Here is a 17,056-nt window from a genome sequence, read left to right as displayed (position 1 = left end):
ATATAGCACCGTCAATTTACGCAGTGCTCCACACTCACATCAGTCCTTACCCTCAAAGAGCCCACAGTCCAAGGTCCCCAACTCACATTCATATACTAGGGCCAATTTAGGACGGAAACCATTAAACCTACTAGCATGACTTTGGAGTGTGGAAGGAAACCGGAGTACCCGAAGGAAACCCACGCAGGCACAGGGAGAACATGCAAACTCCAGGCAGGTAGTGTCGTGGTTGGGATTTGAACCAGCAACCCTTTTTACTGCTAGGCGAGAGTGACACCCACTACACCACTGTGTCACATAGTCGCCCAATTAGACAGAGCAATGATGTTGGCTTGTAAGTTGGAGACATCCTGTAAGGACGTTATTCCACTGCATAGCTTGGTGTCACCTGCAAAGACAGAAATGGTACTTTTAATTCCAGACCCGATATCATTTATAAAGTTATTAAAAAGTAAGGGTCCCAGTAATGAACCTTGGGGTACACCACTGATAACCTTAGACCATTCAGAGTAATAATCATTAACCATTAAGTCCTTTAGCTGTATGGCTGTGCCATGTAAAGGCTTAGTGGAAAACACAGAAGTGGGATTTTGTTTTGTAGACTGATTACAATGTAAGCATGCCATATCTAAACCCCTGGGCTATTCTATCCTCCTCATGCTGGATTAGCAGGATGAGCTCTTCTCTAACCTCATACTGTTCTTAGACCTGGTTGTTGTCCTTGCATTAAGATTTTCATCCCTTATGTCTGCATATCTCTTCCCCTCTTCATGAGCCTTTTGCCTATATGAGTGACCCCATCTTGGTTTTACTTGTCCTACCACCTCTGTTTGGCGCTCTACCATCTTTTCCTTTTAATGGTAAGCCTCTGAATCTGCAGACATTCAGATCTTAACACATTTCTTGGTGAGGTTGTTGGGCAGGTGACCATGTCAGAGGGTCTAGCATATAACTTGCCAATTGTTTGTGATTCCCACCAATTTAAGGGACTACTTAAGAATGTTCCTGTAGCCCATACTTTATCTGCCCAATGAACAAAAATAGAAGACAAGGAATTTTTATGATCACAGTTAAATTCTCGGGTTGAGTTCATTGGGGGACAGATCACACACTTTGTTTTTATATTCTATTGTATCTTCTCTTGTTCTTTTCTGGGTTTCCCCATGCACAGCCTTCCTACAGACTAACGAGCCAGTGCCTAGTGAAGGGATATTGTCATTATGGGAAGGAAAACTTTTTATTGGTGTCCAGTTTTTACAGGCAAAGACATAGAGCCGAGAGGTCATACCGTGTCCTCCAGTGCACTCGGTGAGAAAGGGATTTTATGGTGAAATCAGTAAACCTCTTAAATATAGTTCAGAAGGCTGTATGTGTTGTAAACATTTGCTACAAATGGCATTTAACCACTTCAGCCCCGGAATATTTGGCTGCTCAATGACCGGGTCATTTTTTTTGCGATACGCCACTGCGTCGCTTTAAATGACAATTGCGCGGTCGTGCGATGTTGTACCCAAACAAAATTGACGTCCTTTTTTTCCTACAAAAAGAGCTTTCTTTTGGTGGTATTTGATCACCTCTGCGGTTTTTATTTTTTGTGCTATAAAAAAAGAAGAGCGACAATTTTGAAAAAAACACAATATCTTTCACTTTTTGCTATAGTAAATATCCCAGTTTAGGCCGATACATATTCTTCTACATATTTTTGGTAAAAAAATCGCAATAAGGGTATTTTGATTGATTTGCGCAAAATTTATTGCACCTGCAAACTATGGGAAAAATGTATTGCATTTATATGGCGTTTTTGTTTTTTTTTTTTGTTTTTTTTACTAGTAATGGCTCTAATAGGTGTCAAAAAAGGTGACCAGTGAGCGCCATGCTGGGCGCTCGCAGGTCACTCAGCTGTGTTTGAAAAGTGAATGAATATTCTCTTTCCTAACACTAAACCGCCTCTCCGCCAATCAGGTGCTCGGGTCTGTTACCTGTCACCTGATTGGCTGAAACAATAGGTGCCGTTATTGGACGCCTATCAGGAAGAGAGGACGGGAGATGAGGATGGCAGGTGAGATGCACGAAGGACCCCACTCGTCGCCGTCACCCACTGCCCCACCAAGACAGGGTAAGTGCTGGGCAGACGGCGAGTGGGCGTGGGTCACACTGGGGGCATTTAATGGGCACACTGGCAGCATATGATGTGCACACTGGCAGCACTGGCAGCATTTGATGGGCACACTGGCAGCATTTGATGGCACAGTGGCAGCGATTTGTACAGTGGCTGCGTTTAATGGGCACAGTGGCAGCGTTTGATGGGCACAGTGGCAGCATTTTATGGCGCAAAATTGATGATTTTCTTTCAAAAAATTTTGCGCCTCCCCAAAAATTTTGAGCACCAGTCGCCACTGGCGTGGTCAGATTGCAACAGCAAGCAAAAGAGGCTAGCAGGATCACCAGGTATTGTTAAGAAAGCCAACAAATAAAACCTTAATAGGCTACAGTACCACCACACCTACATAGAATCACATACACATATATGGAATAAAAAATATATATTTATATCCACAGAAAAACTTTCTAAAATCCTATTGGGCTCCGTTTACATCTTGGCATTCCAGATCATGGGCGGAATCGCCACGATTCTGCCTGCAATCCCTAATCACAGCAAACTGCGGGGCGCCCGTGTGATCCCCATCACTTCCAATGGCACCCCAATCACAACGCGATTTTGCCCCGATTGTCGCCTGACGAATTGCGGTAAAATTATGTAAACAGAATTGCAGGACGCCTGTCTCCCAAAAGAAGTACAAGAACCTTTTTTGGACGACAAGCGTAGTGCGATTCTGTTTGTGCGATCTTACCACGATTTGTCGGGCAAAAATCGCGGCAAAATCGTGCCGCGATCGGGGCGCCATTGGAAGTGGCAGGGATCACACGGGTGCCCCCGCAATTTGTCGTGATTCAGGATCTCGGGCAGAATCGTGGCGATCCGGGACACCAAGATGTGAACAGATCCTTTAATATATCTAGTATTTTATTTGCTTTTAATTAAAGAATTATGTATTCCTTACAGCCATTGGATTTCTGATAGAGACGGGCACACTGCTTCACTTCCCAGACACCAGCCATGGACTGCGCAACCTCTATTTCCTAGATCCAGTCTGGTTGTCTGAATGCCTGGAGAGGATCATCAACATTAAGAGCTCCAAATCTGTGGTCAGGAATGGGGTCATTAAAGCCGAGGACCTTCGGATGCTGCTGGTCGGCACTGGATTCGCTAAGCAGACTGAGGAGCAGTACTTTCAGTTCCTGGCAAAGTTTGAGATCGCTCTTCCAGTGGCCAATAACAGGTTAAAACCATAATTATCTGCAATTATTTCTACCATTTCCAGCCAATAGGCTTGGTTCTTATACAGTCCAAATGGCTTCCTGAGGGAAGAGGACAGTGACTGATAAGAAGGGACACATGAATACTGCACCTGCATGACATTTCATGAGCACTTTATAATTATATAATAGAACATATAACAATAATTAAAAAAAAAAAAAAATATATATATATATATATATATATATATATATATATATATATATATATATATACATATATACACACACATATAAAGAAATAATAATATATATATATATATGTATATATATATATATATGTTCTGTTATATGTATATATATTTTTTATATGTGTGTATGTATATATATACAGTTGGGACGGAAAGTATTCAGACCCCCTTACATTTTTCACTCTTTGTTATATTGCAGCCATTTGCTAAAATCATTTAAGTTCATTTTTTTTCCTCATTAATGTACACACAGCACCCCATATTGACAGAAAAACACAGAATTGTTGACATTTTTGCAGATTTATTAAAAAAAGAAAAACTGAAATATCACATGGTCCTAAGTATTCAGACCCTTTGCTGTGACACTCATATATTTAACTCAGGTGCTGTCCATTTCTTCTGATCATCCTTGAGATGGTTCTACACCTTCATTTGAGTCCAGCTGTGTTTGATTATACTGATTGGACTTGATTAGGAAAGCCACACACCTGTCTATATAAGAACTTACAGCTCACAGTGCATGTCAGAGCAAATGAGAATCATGAGGTCAAATGAACTGCCTGAAGAGCTCAGAGACACAATTACGTGCTGTAGAAATGGCACAGATCTGGCCAAGGTTATAAAAAAATTTCTACTGCACTTAAGGTTCCTAAGAGCACAGTGGCCTCCATAATCCTTAAATGCAAGACGTTTGGGACGACCAGAACCCTTCCTAGAGCTGGCCGTCCGGCCAAACTGAGCTATCGGGGGAGAAGAGCCTTGGTGAGAGAGGTAAAGAAGAACCCAAAGATCACTGTGGCTGAGCTCCAGAGATGCAGTCAGGAGATGGGAGAAAGTTGTAGAAAGTCAACCATCACTGCAGCCCTCCACCAGGCGGGGCCTTATGGCAGAGTGGCCCGACGGAAGCCTCTCCTCAGTGCAAGACACATAAAAGCCTGCATGGAGCTTGCTAAAAAATCACCCGAAGGACTCCAAGATGGTGAGAAATAAGATTCTCTGGTCTGATGAGACCAAGATAGAACTTTTTGGCCTTAATTCTAAGCGGTATGTGTGGAGAAAACCAGGCACTGCTCATAACCTGTCCAATACAGTCCCAACAGTGAAGCATGGTGGTGGCAGCATCATGCTGTGGGGGTGTTTTTCAGCTGCAGGGACAGGACGACTGGTTGAAATCGAGGGAAAGATGAATGCGGCCAAGTACAAGGATATCCTGAATGAAAACCTTCTCCAGAGTGCTCAGGACCTCAGACTGGGCCGAAGGTTTACCTTCCAACAAGACAATGACCCTAAGCACACAGCTAAAATAACGAAGAAGTGGCTTCACAACAACTCCGTGACTGTTCTTGAATGGTCCAGCCAGAGCCCTGACTTAAACCCAATTGAGCATCTCTGGAGAGACCTAAAAATGGCCGTCCACCAACGTCTACCATCCAACCTGACAGAACTGGAGAGGATCTGCAAGGAGGAATGGCAGAGGATCCCCAAATCCAGGTGTGAAAAACTTGTTGCATCTTTCCCAAAAAGACTCATGGCTGTATTAGATCAAAAGGGGCTTCTACTAAATACTGAGCAAAGGGTCTGAATACTTAGGACCATGTGATATTTCAGTTTTTCTTTTTTAATAAATCTGCAAAAATGTCAACAATTCTGTGTTTTTCTGTCAATATGGGGTGCTGTGTGTACAATATGGGGTGCTGTGTGTACAATATGGGGTGCTGTGTGTACATTAATGAGGGAAAAAAATGAACTTAAATGATTTTAGCAAATGGCTGTAATATAACAAAGCGTGAAAAATTTAAGGGGGTCTGAATACTTTCCGTCCCCACTGTACATATAATAATAGAACATATATATATATTATTATTATTATACAGGATTTATATAGTGCCAACAGTTTGCGCAGTGCTTTACAACATGAGGGTAGACAGTACAATTACAATACAACTCAATACAGGAGGGTTCAGAGGGTTCTACTCCTTAAGCTTCATGCACACGAGATGCCGGTGCAAACTCTGCCGAACACATGTTTTTAAAAGCTGAAACCAGTGTTTAGAAACGCCCGTTTTGCCGCGTTTGCATGCCACGTTTAGCGGCGTTTTACCACGTTTGCTTCTAGAAGCGTTTAGTTAAGATAACAAAGACCCTCCCCAAGCTCAGGAAGCATGATACATTTTAACTGCTGCAGAGCAGAGAATGAAATTTTGCGACTCGAATTCGGGGCCCCGTATCTCGGGGCCACTTGGTGCTAGGAACCCCTAGATATGTTGTAGTGTTAGTTCCACTGTGTTTGCACGCCAAATTTGGGGTTCCTAGCACCAAGTGGCCTAGAGATACGGGGCTCCAAAGTCGGGTCGCAAAATGTCATTCTCTGCTGCAGTTTACCATCATATTTCTGCATTTTCTGGTCCAAAAAATAGGGTTCCTTTAAAAACACTTATAAACGCAAACGCGGCTAAAGGAACATTGGCAAAGGAAGAAAGGAACGTGCATAGCTCTGCTCTGAGACAGGAAACTGACTGCTAACCTATTTATAGCAACCTCCCCTGACACACTTCAGGCTGCCTTCTCCGAGAACATGTCAGAAGTTATAAGGCTGATAACAGAAGAACGGAGCAGAAGAAAGCCTCGGGACTTAGTGCTTTGAAGAGAGATAAGGAAACACTGCAGATATATGTGCCCAACTCATGAATCAGGTTTACATCCACTTTAATGTATAACTAAAATATGTTTTTTGAGTGGCTTGAGCCTTTAAAAATATTATATTTTTTCTTAACCACTCACCTACTGAGCACTTACACCCCCTTCCTGCCCGGGCTATTTTTCAGCTTTCAGCTTTGAATGACATTTGCATGGTCACGCTACATGGTACCCAGATGAAATTTTTATAATTTTCTTCGCAGAAATAGAGCTTTCTTTTGGTGGTATTTAATCACTGCTGGGTTTTTTATTTTTTTACAAAAAAAAAAAAACAAAAATTTTGAAAAAAACATTTTTTTTACTTAGTTTCTGTCAGTAAATTTTGTAACTAAGTAATTTTTCTTCTTCACTGAAGTGCGCTGATGAGGCGGCACTGATAGGCTGAACTGGTGGGCAATGATGAGGTGGCACTTATGGGCACTGATTAGATGGCACTGAGGAGGAGACACTAATATTCCGCACTTATGGGCACCGATAGGTGGCACTGATATGTGGCACTGATGAGCACTGATAGGCGGCACTGTTGGGCACTGATAGGCGGCACGGATAGGCTGTACTGATGGGCATATGTGGTTGGCACTGATGGGCATTGAGGGGCGGCACTGATAGCCAGCACTGACTGGCATCGCTAATGGGCACTGATTGGTGGCACTTGTGGGCAGTGGTGGGCACTGATTGCTGGCACTGGTGGGCACTGATTGGTGACACTGTTGGCGCTATATTGTAATCAGGGCGCTGATTTCGGTGCCCTGATTACATGTGTAGATGTCCCCCTGCGAGGAGATGTCGCTGATTGGCTCTCCTCGCCACACACCCTGTCAGTGTGAGGCAAGGAGTGACAATTACCGGCATCTCCATGTTTACATGTGACCGGCTGTGATTGGACACAGCCGATCCCATGGTTAAAAAGCCGCAGATGCGGCTCTTTACAGAGATCGTGGGTCGCGCCATGTCCTAGCAACATGGCACGGGCGCCCGAGAGTGGCCATTCTGGGACCCCGTCATATGATGTCCACCCAGAACGAGAGCCGCACCGCCCTGCTGTCATAAAGTTGGTAAAGTGTATGGCCATCATTAGATTGCAGTAAAACCCAGCAGAAGTTCTAATCCTTACCCAGTCTAGTCAAAACCTAAAAAAGAGTTTTGGGTGTAGATGGGTTTTAACACCACTGTTTCTTTCATATTGTTCATTGCAGTTACCTCTTGCCTCACCTCTTGCCTGCCAAGCCCGGCCTGGACATCCACTGCTTACGGCAGTCCACCGGCAACACCGTCCAGAGGGTGTTCAACATGAGTTTTGTCCCTGTAGGATTTTGGCAGAGGTTCATAGCACGCATGTTAATCAGCCTGTCGGAGATGGATCTGCAGGTGAGAACAGGGGTGGGACCATATTGGAACGCTGCAAATCAGAAACTTTAGTCTTTATTATACAGATTGCTGGACCACCATAGGATTGCACTGATCATCACTTCTTCTTTTCATAGCTGTTTGAGAACAAGAAGAATACCAAACCACGGAACAGGAAGTCCGCCATTTACAACTTCACAGGCAGTCAGCGAAACCGCTGTAGCACTTTCCGGGTTAAGAGAAACCAGACTATCTACTGGCAAGAGGGACTGCTGGTTACCTTTGAAGGTGGCTACCTCAGGTGTGAAACAAATGGCTGCATAATGAAAGCTGGCTTACTCATCATTTTTTTTAAATAAAATCTTTTTTTTTTCGTTTTACAAAAAACCTGAAGAAGGCACACCAATGACCATAGGCGTGCGCACGGAGTTTGCCCCTCCCTCCGTGTTCTCTTCCCCTGCAGCACTGGCGGCTTCCCTCCTCTCCTGTCCCGCCAGCTGCTGTGGAGGATTGTTTCAGGATAGAGAGCAGAGGAAGGGGGCTGTAAATGCATCAGTCCCTGACTTTTGTGAATGAACACAGCGAGTGATTTATACTGATTGCCCCTTGGTCCTTTCATAACTGAAGCATGGTAAACTGTATTTACTATGCTTCAGTTTGTAAATGAGCCAGCGTTCTATCGATAAATGCCCCCCCCGTCGAAAAATGCTTCTGATGGTCTGCGCATGCGCGGTAACAAACGTCACTCCAGCTGCTATGTTTATTAGCTGGCATGACGTCATGATTTTATATATATATAATCTATCCATAACCACTTGACTTTCAGATGATTTACCCCTCTTCATGACCAGGCCATTTTTTTTTTTTTGCACTGCGTTACTTTAGCTGACAATTGCGCGCTCATGCAACGCTGTACACAAATAAAATGTATATAATTTCTTTCCCCACAAATAGAGCTTTCTTTTGGTGGTATTTGATCACCACAAGGTATTTTATATTTTGCGCTATAAACGAAAAAAAAAACTAAGATTTAGAAAAAAAAAAAAAACAATGTTATTTCCTTTCTGCTATAAAACATATCCAATAAAAAAAATTTAAAAAATCGAATTTCTGGAGTTGTTCACACTTGCGGGATATGGGACATCAAGCTCCTCCCCTGGCCTTCCTTCTGGGTTCACGGGCTTTGGCCAAACAAGGAGGATTGATGGCCATTTGTATGGTCACCAGTCCCCTCCCTAGCGCGATTCCATTTTTCCAATCATTGGCCAGGACCCACTGACCGTCTTGTGCTGTCAGGAAGTCGGGTGGAATGGTCCAACGGGGCCACCCACTGATCAAATTTTGGCTGGTTCATCAGGAACCAAACAAAATGCGCTCAGTGTATGGCCAACTTAAAAAGCACTTGGCTGATTTCTGCAGAATACACTTGATGGGAATCCTAAAGGGCACATAAGGGATAAATGATGTCTGTTACCTTCACAGTGTTGAATCCTCAGATGTGAACTGGAAGAAGAAGAAGAGCGGTGGCATAAAGATTATTTGTCAGTCCGAAATGAGAGATTTCTCTGCAATGGCTTTCATCACTGATCATGTCAACTCCCTGATTGATCAATGGTTTCCAGGTAATTTAGTTTAGTATTCACTGAATGTTACAGGTCTCTCTTTACAGTGAAAGAATTTTCCATAATTGTCATACTTTACCAAAACAGATCTAAAAATATCTAAAATATTTGTATTAAATATTAATTATATTAAAATATTTTTAAAAGATCTACATTTCTATATGAACCATTTACTTTTTAAAAAAGTCCCACTGGTTTGCTCCCTCCCCCCAGTAACTGAGTTGCAGGATTTTGTGGGGGGAAGGAGCAAAGCAAGTACTGATCTTTATTGTTACTTGTTCCCACTTCGGCAATCCTCACCCTAGGCAAGGATGGCGTCCCTTGCCCCACCCCCTCTCCTCCCGTAGCCGGGATGCATAACATGTCCCAGGAAACTGCAGGACAAGTCACAAAGTGCTGGGCTAAGTTGTGGGGGGGGGAGCTTGCCTATCCAAGGCGGTGGTGCCGGGGACCTGCAGCAGTAAGAAGAACCGGCTGCGGGGAAGACAGTGCTGGACCCCATGCACTGGTAAGTACTGGATTTTTAAATATATGCAGCTACGGTACAGTACAGTAAAAACAGAACTGAAGTTCCCCTTTAAGGATTGAAAACTGCTTCAAGAATGCAGTTAGTGCAGGAGTCATGATAACCTTCTGCCTTCAAGATAGACTTGCAAGTCATTTGCCATGTTTTTAATTAATGAAGGAATAAAAATATTCTTTAATTGTAAGTTAGGCCCAGAAAATTACTGGAATAAATAGAAGCCTAGCCTCTAACCCTTTCTGGAAATGATAGGCCAGTTGCCAGGGGCCTTGCTGTCTAATGACTAACCAAGATAGCCTGCCATCCTTGACATTCCAGATCAATGAAATACAACATGAGCATTTTTCCAAGTTCTATTATTTGACGTATGTCACACCACTATGTTCCATGTAATATTCAAAGAAATAATGGTGCGCTTGTTCAATACATTAATATGCAAACATTGATAACACCAAGTGAATATAGTAAACACAAATTAATAAAGTTTGAATAGAGATTGAATAGTGAAAGAAGTGAAAAAAAAGAAGACAATGAATGAATAAATAAAGTCCAAGTGCAAAAATGAAAATAAAAATAAAAAAAACAAGTGCAAACATATATAATAAGGATGACTGATCAGTCCATATCTTGATAGAGGAGGAATATAAAACACTCCAATAACAGAAGGGATCGGACAGAGAAAGCCACCACCAATCAATGTATAGATTGGCCGCTCACCTCCAGGTATGACCAGAAGGTCAGATAAAGCTCAATGGATAACTGATGGAAACCCAGCTGGTATGTCAGTAACGACGCCCTCCAGTACTATGCTCTCCATAGTCAAACGCTACTCCAGAAATGATCATAGGGTCAGAGAAACATCAAATCCCAACTGTAGATTCCAACAGGTCTGTAGGGATGAGCTCCAATAACATGATTCTTGCACAACCCTCACTCAGAACAAAGATATCCGTAGCGCAATATTGCCAATTAAAAGTAACACATTTTTTTCAATAACTGCTTACATGAGAAGTAAGGTAACATCCGCAGTAGAAATAGGAGTAGTGACACACTCGCCTCCTCACCACACTTCCGTTCTCGATGGACACCGGAAGTGACGTCACAAGGCTCCATCCGACGCGTTGCGTCACTGGTCACGTGGCTTCCTCAGGAATGATGCGAGCTGCCAATCTATACATTTATTGGTGGTGGCTTTCTCTGTCCGATCCCTTCAGTTATTGGACTGTTTTATATTTCTCCTCTATAAAGATATGGACTGATTAGTCATCCTTATTATATTTTTGCACTTGGATATTTGTTGCACTTGTTTTTTTTTTTTTTAATTTTCATTTTTGAACTTGGACTTCATTTGTGTTTACTATATTCACTTGGCGTTACCAATGATTGCATATTAATGTATTGATCAAGCGCACCATTATTTCTGTTAATATTATATGTATATTAGTGTTTTGAGTGCACTCCCTAGTGGTTGTAGCTGTTCACAATATCACTTATTTGAGGTGTTCACATGCAAGTTTTTTCCATTTACACTATATTCTATGGTACCAGCTCTCAGAGCTGCCATATTGTTTGTTTCCAAACCAATTGAATTGTGCAACAGGCACACATACAGCTCAATCGGGGTGATCGCCTGTTTTGGCTGTATATTAGCCAAGAATTTCCCATGACAAGGAACTGGACTTCAATAAATGTGGAACAGAGTTACGCTCCAAGAGTAAAAAAAAGGGGCAAAATATATTCTGGGTGTATGATTTACTTTTGAATGTGGAAAGAAGGTGGCGCGCAACTTTAATTCCATGTTTAATGTCGCTTCAAATAGTTTGTCTAGGCCAAGCTGGCCCAAATGCTCTATTTTAATTTCAGAATAATGTGGCCATTGTGTGTGCTGTAATATACTATATACAGGCAAGTCCCCGGGTTACAAACAAGACCGGTTCTGTAGGTTTGTCCTTGAGTTGAATTTGTATGCAAGTCGGAACAGGTATATTTTTTAAGTGTAACTCCAGCCAAAAAAATTATTTTTACGTTTTTTTGGATAGCATAGGGAAGGCTTAACACCCCTTTAGCGTTTGTTTTGCTGTCTGTGCCCCTGTTCAGAAGATGTCACCTCACTTTCTGTCCCTGTGACAATTGGATTTTGAAAACTTTGTGCTGTCGTGGAAGCAAGGACTGGTGATAAAGCTTCAATGGAGACACCTTTTTCCCATGATAACTCTTAGGCCCCTTTCACACGATTGGATCCGCCTGTCCGTTTATCAGGCGGATCTGAGAGGGCTACCCATTGACTTGTATGGGCAGGCGGATGTCAGCGAAGAAGTGTCCGCTGACACCCGCCTGCCATCCGATCCGACAAGATCCGCTGAAAACAGAGGGATGGCGATACGTTCGCCATCCGTCCAGCGGATAGGATGGGATGTAAACGGACATGCTGTCCGTTTTCATCTGATCTGCCCATAGAGAACAGTGCACAGTGAGCAGAGACAGACCAGTCATCCATCGGCTCAGCGAAGATCAACAGAGCAATCTCCCGCTGAGCTAGCGGAGCCCTTCTGGCGGATCCGCCCCCTGTGAAAGGGACCTTACAGGAGTGACTTTCCCTTCCTAGAGGTAGATTTCCTCTCCCTTCCTGTTGTCTCCGTCCCTTTCTAAGTATGAGTCGTATGCAAGTCGGATGTTTGTAACTCGAGGACTGCCTGTAGTATCATTAGCGATATACAGTAAGTGGACTGTGTTCCAACACCAATACGAGCGATTTCACATCTTCTGCTGGATGTAATGAGAGTTGGGCTTAGTGCTTCTCTGCCAGTTCAAGAGAAGCCTTGTATTTTGAATTCAAGCCTCCTCTGATTGGCCAAGGTGAGAAAGTGATGTCACCCACCTCCCTCACGTGGGGCAATTAGAAGAGCCTTGCATTTATAGAATTCTACTTTAAAAGAGAAGTGTAGATTTAAAAAAAAAATAAACATACTTACTCTTAGTGGATGCAGCATTGGTCCAAAGCTGCATCTTTCCCCTGCCGCCTCGGAAGATCGAGAACTGAGCGATCAAAGACTGCTGATTGCTCAGTTCTAGGTCTTCACTGCCAGTTCACTGTGCATCCATTCCAGATGCTTGTATGTGACATCCCATACATCACATACATCATACATCCCCTACATCACATATATCCCATACATCACACACATCCCATACATCCCATACTAGCACGTGGGCTGGATGAGAGAGGTGGATCAGCAGGATGAATGTTTCCGGGGGCAGGTAGATATGTCTCATCTCTGCTTCCTTTCACCGCTCTGCATATCACACATATTATAGGTGAGAAGAGGGTACGGCGGTGGAGCAAGATGAGCAGGAGGGGGTTCAGAGGTGGGACAGAAGAGCAGGAGGGAACAGCGGTGGGGCAAATGTGCAGGGAGGTACAGTGGTGGGAGGGATGAGAAGGGGGTTCAGCAGTGGGACAGAAAAGCAGGGGGGTACAGTGATGGGGCAGATGAGCAGGGGGTACAGTGATGGGGCAGATGAGCAGGGGGGGGGGGTTCAGTGTTGGGCCAGATGAGAAGGGGGTTCAGCGGTGGAACGGAAGAGCAGGGGGTACAGCGGTGGGGCAGATGTGAAAGGAGGTGCATTGGTGGGACAGATGAGCAGGGGGTTACAGTGGTTGGGCAGAAGAGTAGGGGGTACAGAAGTGGGGTAGATGTACAGGGGGGTACAGTGGTGGGGCAGAGGAGAAAAGACGTACATTGATGGGACAGATGAGCAGGGGTTTGCAGCGGTGGGGCAGAGGAGCAGGGGGTACAGAGGTGATGCAGATGTGCAGAGGAGAAAGGAGGTACATCAGTTTAACACATTTATTTATTTATTTATTTATTTCAGGTACTTATATAGCGCCGTCAATTTACGCACATCAATTTACATCAATTTACATTCACATCAGTCCCTACCCTCAAGGAGCTTACAATCTAAGGTCCCTAACTAACATTCATACATACTAGGGACAATTTTAGAGAGGATCCAATTAACCTACCAGCATGTCTTTGGAGTGTGGGAGGAAACCGGAGTACCTGGAGGAAACCCACGCAGGCACAGGGAGAACATGCAAACTCCAGGCAGGTAGTGTAGTGGTTGGGATTCGAACCAGCGACCCTTCTTACTGCTAGGCAAGAGTGCTACCCACTAAACCACTGTAACCCCCTGTACATCTGCCCCACCCAACACATGAGCAGAGGGTTACAGTTGTGGGGCAGAAGAGCAGGGGGAACAGAGGTGGGGCAGATGTGCAGGAGGTACAGTGGTGGGGCAGATGAAAAAGGGGGTTACAGTGGTGGGGCAGATAAGTTCAGTGTTAGGATAGATGAGAAGATCGTTCAGCAGTGAAACAGAAGAGCATGGCGGTACGGCGGTGGAGCATATGAGCAGTGGGTTACAGTGGTGGGGCAGATGAGAAAGGGGGAACATTAATGGGGCAATTGAGCAGGGGGTTACAGTGGTGGGACAGAAGAGCAAGTTGGTACAGTGGTGGGGCAGATGAGAAAGGGGGTACATTGGTGGGGCAGATGAGAAAGGGAGTACATTGGTGGGGCAGATGAGAAAGGGGGTACATTGGTGGGGCAGATGAGAAAGGGGGTACATTGGTGGTGCAGATGAGAAAGGGGGTACATTGGTGGGGCAGATGTACAGGGGGTTACAGTCGTGGGACAGATGAGCAGGGGGATACAGTGGTGGGGCAGATGTGCAGGAAGAAGAGCTTGGGGGTACAGCAGTGGAGCTGATGTGCAGGGATGTACAGTGGTGGGGCAGATGAGAAAAGGGGAACATTGGTGAGGCAGATGTGCAGGGGGTTACAGTGGTGGGGCAGATGTGCAGGGGGTTACAGTGGTGGGACGGAACAGCAGGGTGGTACAGTGGTGGGGCAGATGTGCAGGGGGTTACAGTGGTGGGGCAGATGTGCAGGAAGAAGAGCTTGGGGGTACAGCGGTGGAGCTGATGTGCAGGGATGTACAGTGGTGGGGCAGATGAGAAAAGGGGAACATTGGTGAGGCAGATGAGCAGGGGGTTACAGTGGTGGGGCAGAAGAGCAGGGGGTTACAGTGGTGGGGCAGATGTGTAGGGGGTTACAGTGGTGGGGCAGATGTGCAGGGGGTTACAGTGGTGGGGCAGAAGTGCAGGGGGCTACCGTGGTAGGGCAGATGTGCAGGGGGGGGGCTGATCTGAAGTGTAGAGTTGCAGGAATTGAGGCTGATCTGAGGCGTGAGAGTGCAGGCTGTTTCTCACTACTACTCAAGGAGTTTACAGCATTTACTTTTATAAAAAATCCTTTTCATGATTGAGAGTGTGAAGTTGACATTTTTTTGTTCTAAAATCGGCACGCTCAATTTCTTTGAAAACATTTTTTGGCACACTGTGCTCAAAAGGTTGCCTACCCCTGAGCTACAGAGTATAAAAAAGAAGAGAGGCGCCTCTAAGTGTAGCAATATGTTGCTAAATGTTGTACCTTCATTAAATGTAACCATATTGCTACACTTAGAGGCGCCCCTCTTCTCTTTTAAAGTCAGTTGTGACACGACGCCTACTTGTATATCAAGACATCGCTTGTATATCAAGTCCAAATGTATTAAAAATGTTTACTTGTCTTGTAAAACGCTTTCAAACCAAGTTAGTCACAAACCAAGGCTTTACTGTATTCCTCTTATGTCTTGTCCAGCTTTGACAGCCACGGAGAGCGACGGCACGCTATTGATGGAGCAGTATGTTCCTTGCAACTCCTGTGCAGCTCTGCCACATGATCAGGAGGGGGTGCTGGATGAGAAGGAGCCTAACTATTTTAACATGGAAGATTGTGTCCTGGCTGCTGTGGATAAGGACTGCTTGGAGTGTCCGAATCATCCTGAAGATCCCGTGTCCCTGCAGGAGCTGGTCCCTGAAATTTTTATGACCGATTTCCCTTCCAGGTACAGTCCATGTGAAGCAGCAATTACCCACCAATATCATGCAGCATTTGTCAGGGTTTGCTGCGCTGTGTGTTGTGGAAGGAGGATTCTAATACTCGCTACTCTCTCTCCATCATTCCCAAAGGAAAGAAAAATGCAATGCAAAGCAACACACAAACATAGTATTGTATGGAAGGGTCTATGTAAGCCGTAGTATCCACTTGAAGACCAGGCCTATCCTGACACTTTTTGTTTACAAGTAAAAATCAGCAAACACACATATATATATATATATATATATATATATATATATATATATATATATATATATATATATATATATATATGTGGAATTTTTTTGGGAAAAAATACACTGAATTTTAATGCAGAAAACACAATATTATAACCCAATTTTTTGGTAAGCTATAAAAGATGATGTTATGCCGAATAAATAAATACCTTACATGTCACGCTTTAAAATTGTGCACACTCGTGGAATGGGGACATACTACGGTACTTAAAAATCTACATAGCGCCCATAACGCCCTGCCCTTTGAAATGAATGGGCAGCGCTGCCGAATCGCCTGCAAAGCGATTCGGCAGTGCTGCAACTCGGGCGCTATTAACCCTTTCTTCGGCCGCTATAGGGGGTTAAAAGCGCCCCGCTAGCGGCCGAAAAGCACCGCTATAACAGCGGTAAATCACTGCTAAAACTAGCGTCGCTTTATCATGAACGCCCACATCGCCCCAGTGTGAAAGGGGTCTTAAGAATTTATCAATTTTTTTTTTTATTTTTTCACTGTCCCTTTAATTTTTTTTTTTGTTATCACTTTTATTCTGTGAGACTCAAGTGGGGTTAGGGAGGAAAAGGCCTGGTGACTCGAGTTAAAATTCTTCCTAGGTAACTTATGAATAATATTGTTCATGAATAGTTTCATCTTGTTTATTGTAATCTTGTTTTTTAGGTTATTTCTTGACGTCCAAAACTTGGAATATTCCGAAGAAAACACTAACATTTTAGGTCAAGGAGGCAGCGGAACGATCATTTACCAGGCTTCCTACAAGCAGAAGCCAGTAGCCTTGAAGATGTTTCAGATTAAGAAGTATCGTACCTCTGCGGAGATCACCAAAGGTATTCTGCCTAATTATTGGTCTGTTTGGAAACGTGAGCTGGTTGCACTGCATGTTAATATTCAACAAGGGATGTTTATAAGGCATGCATTTTCCTTGGCTTTGTCCAATTTCTAGTATTGATTTCGTTAGCAATGCCTATGAGATACAGCCGTTTTTGTCATGCTTAAAGTAATACTAAAGTCTTCTTTTATTTTTTTATTTTTATTTATTTTTTTAAATAACAAACATGTTATACTT

At 43.8% G+C, this 17,056-nt stretch overlaps 1 protein-coding gene across 4 annotated transcripts in view; it reads left to right on the top strand.

Moving 5' to 3' along the window:
* Positions 1 to 17,056, top strand: part of LRRK1 (leucine rich repeat kinase 1) — a 261,637-nt gene that overhangs the window by 190,874 nt on the left and 53,707 nt on the right. For all 4 annotated transcript variants that reach the window (XM_073618358.1, XM_073618359.1, XM_073618360.1 and 1 more), the window contains 6 exons: positions 3,065 to 3,341; positions 7,463 to 7,634; positions 7,751 to 7,914; positions 9,096 to 9,235; positions 15,460 to 15,706; positions 16,651 to 16,817. In XM_073618358.1, coding sequence (XP_073474459.1) covers positions 3,065 to 3,341; positions 7,463 to 7,634; positions 7,751 to 7,914; positions 9,096 to 9,235; positions 15,460 to 15,706; positions 16,651 to 16,817 — 1,167 coding nt within the window. The remainder of the gene's footprint in view (positions 1 to 3,064; positions 3,342 to 7,462; positions 7,635 to 7,750; positions 7,915 to 9,095; positions 9,236 to 15,459; positions 15,707 to 16,650; positions 16,818 to 17,056) is intronic.

This window comes from Aquarana catesbeiana, linkage group LG03, assembly GCF_042186555.1.
Source record: "Aquarana catesbeiana isolate 2022-GZ linkage group LG03, ASM4218655v1, whole genome shotgun sequence".
NCBI lineage: Eukaryota > Metazoa > Chordata > Amphibia > Anura > Ranidae > Aquarana > Aquarana catesbeiana.
This window is presented reverse-complemented; position numbering and strand designations above follow the sequence as displayed.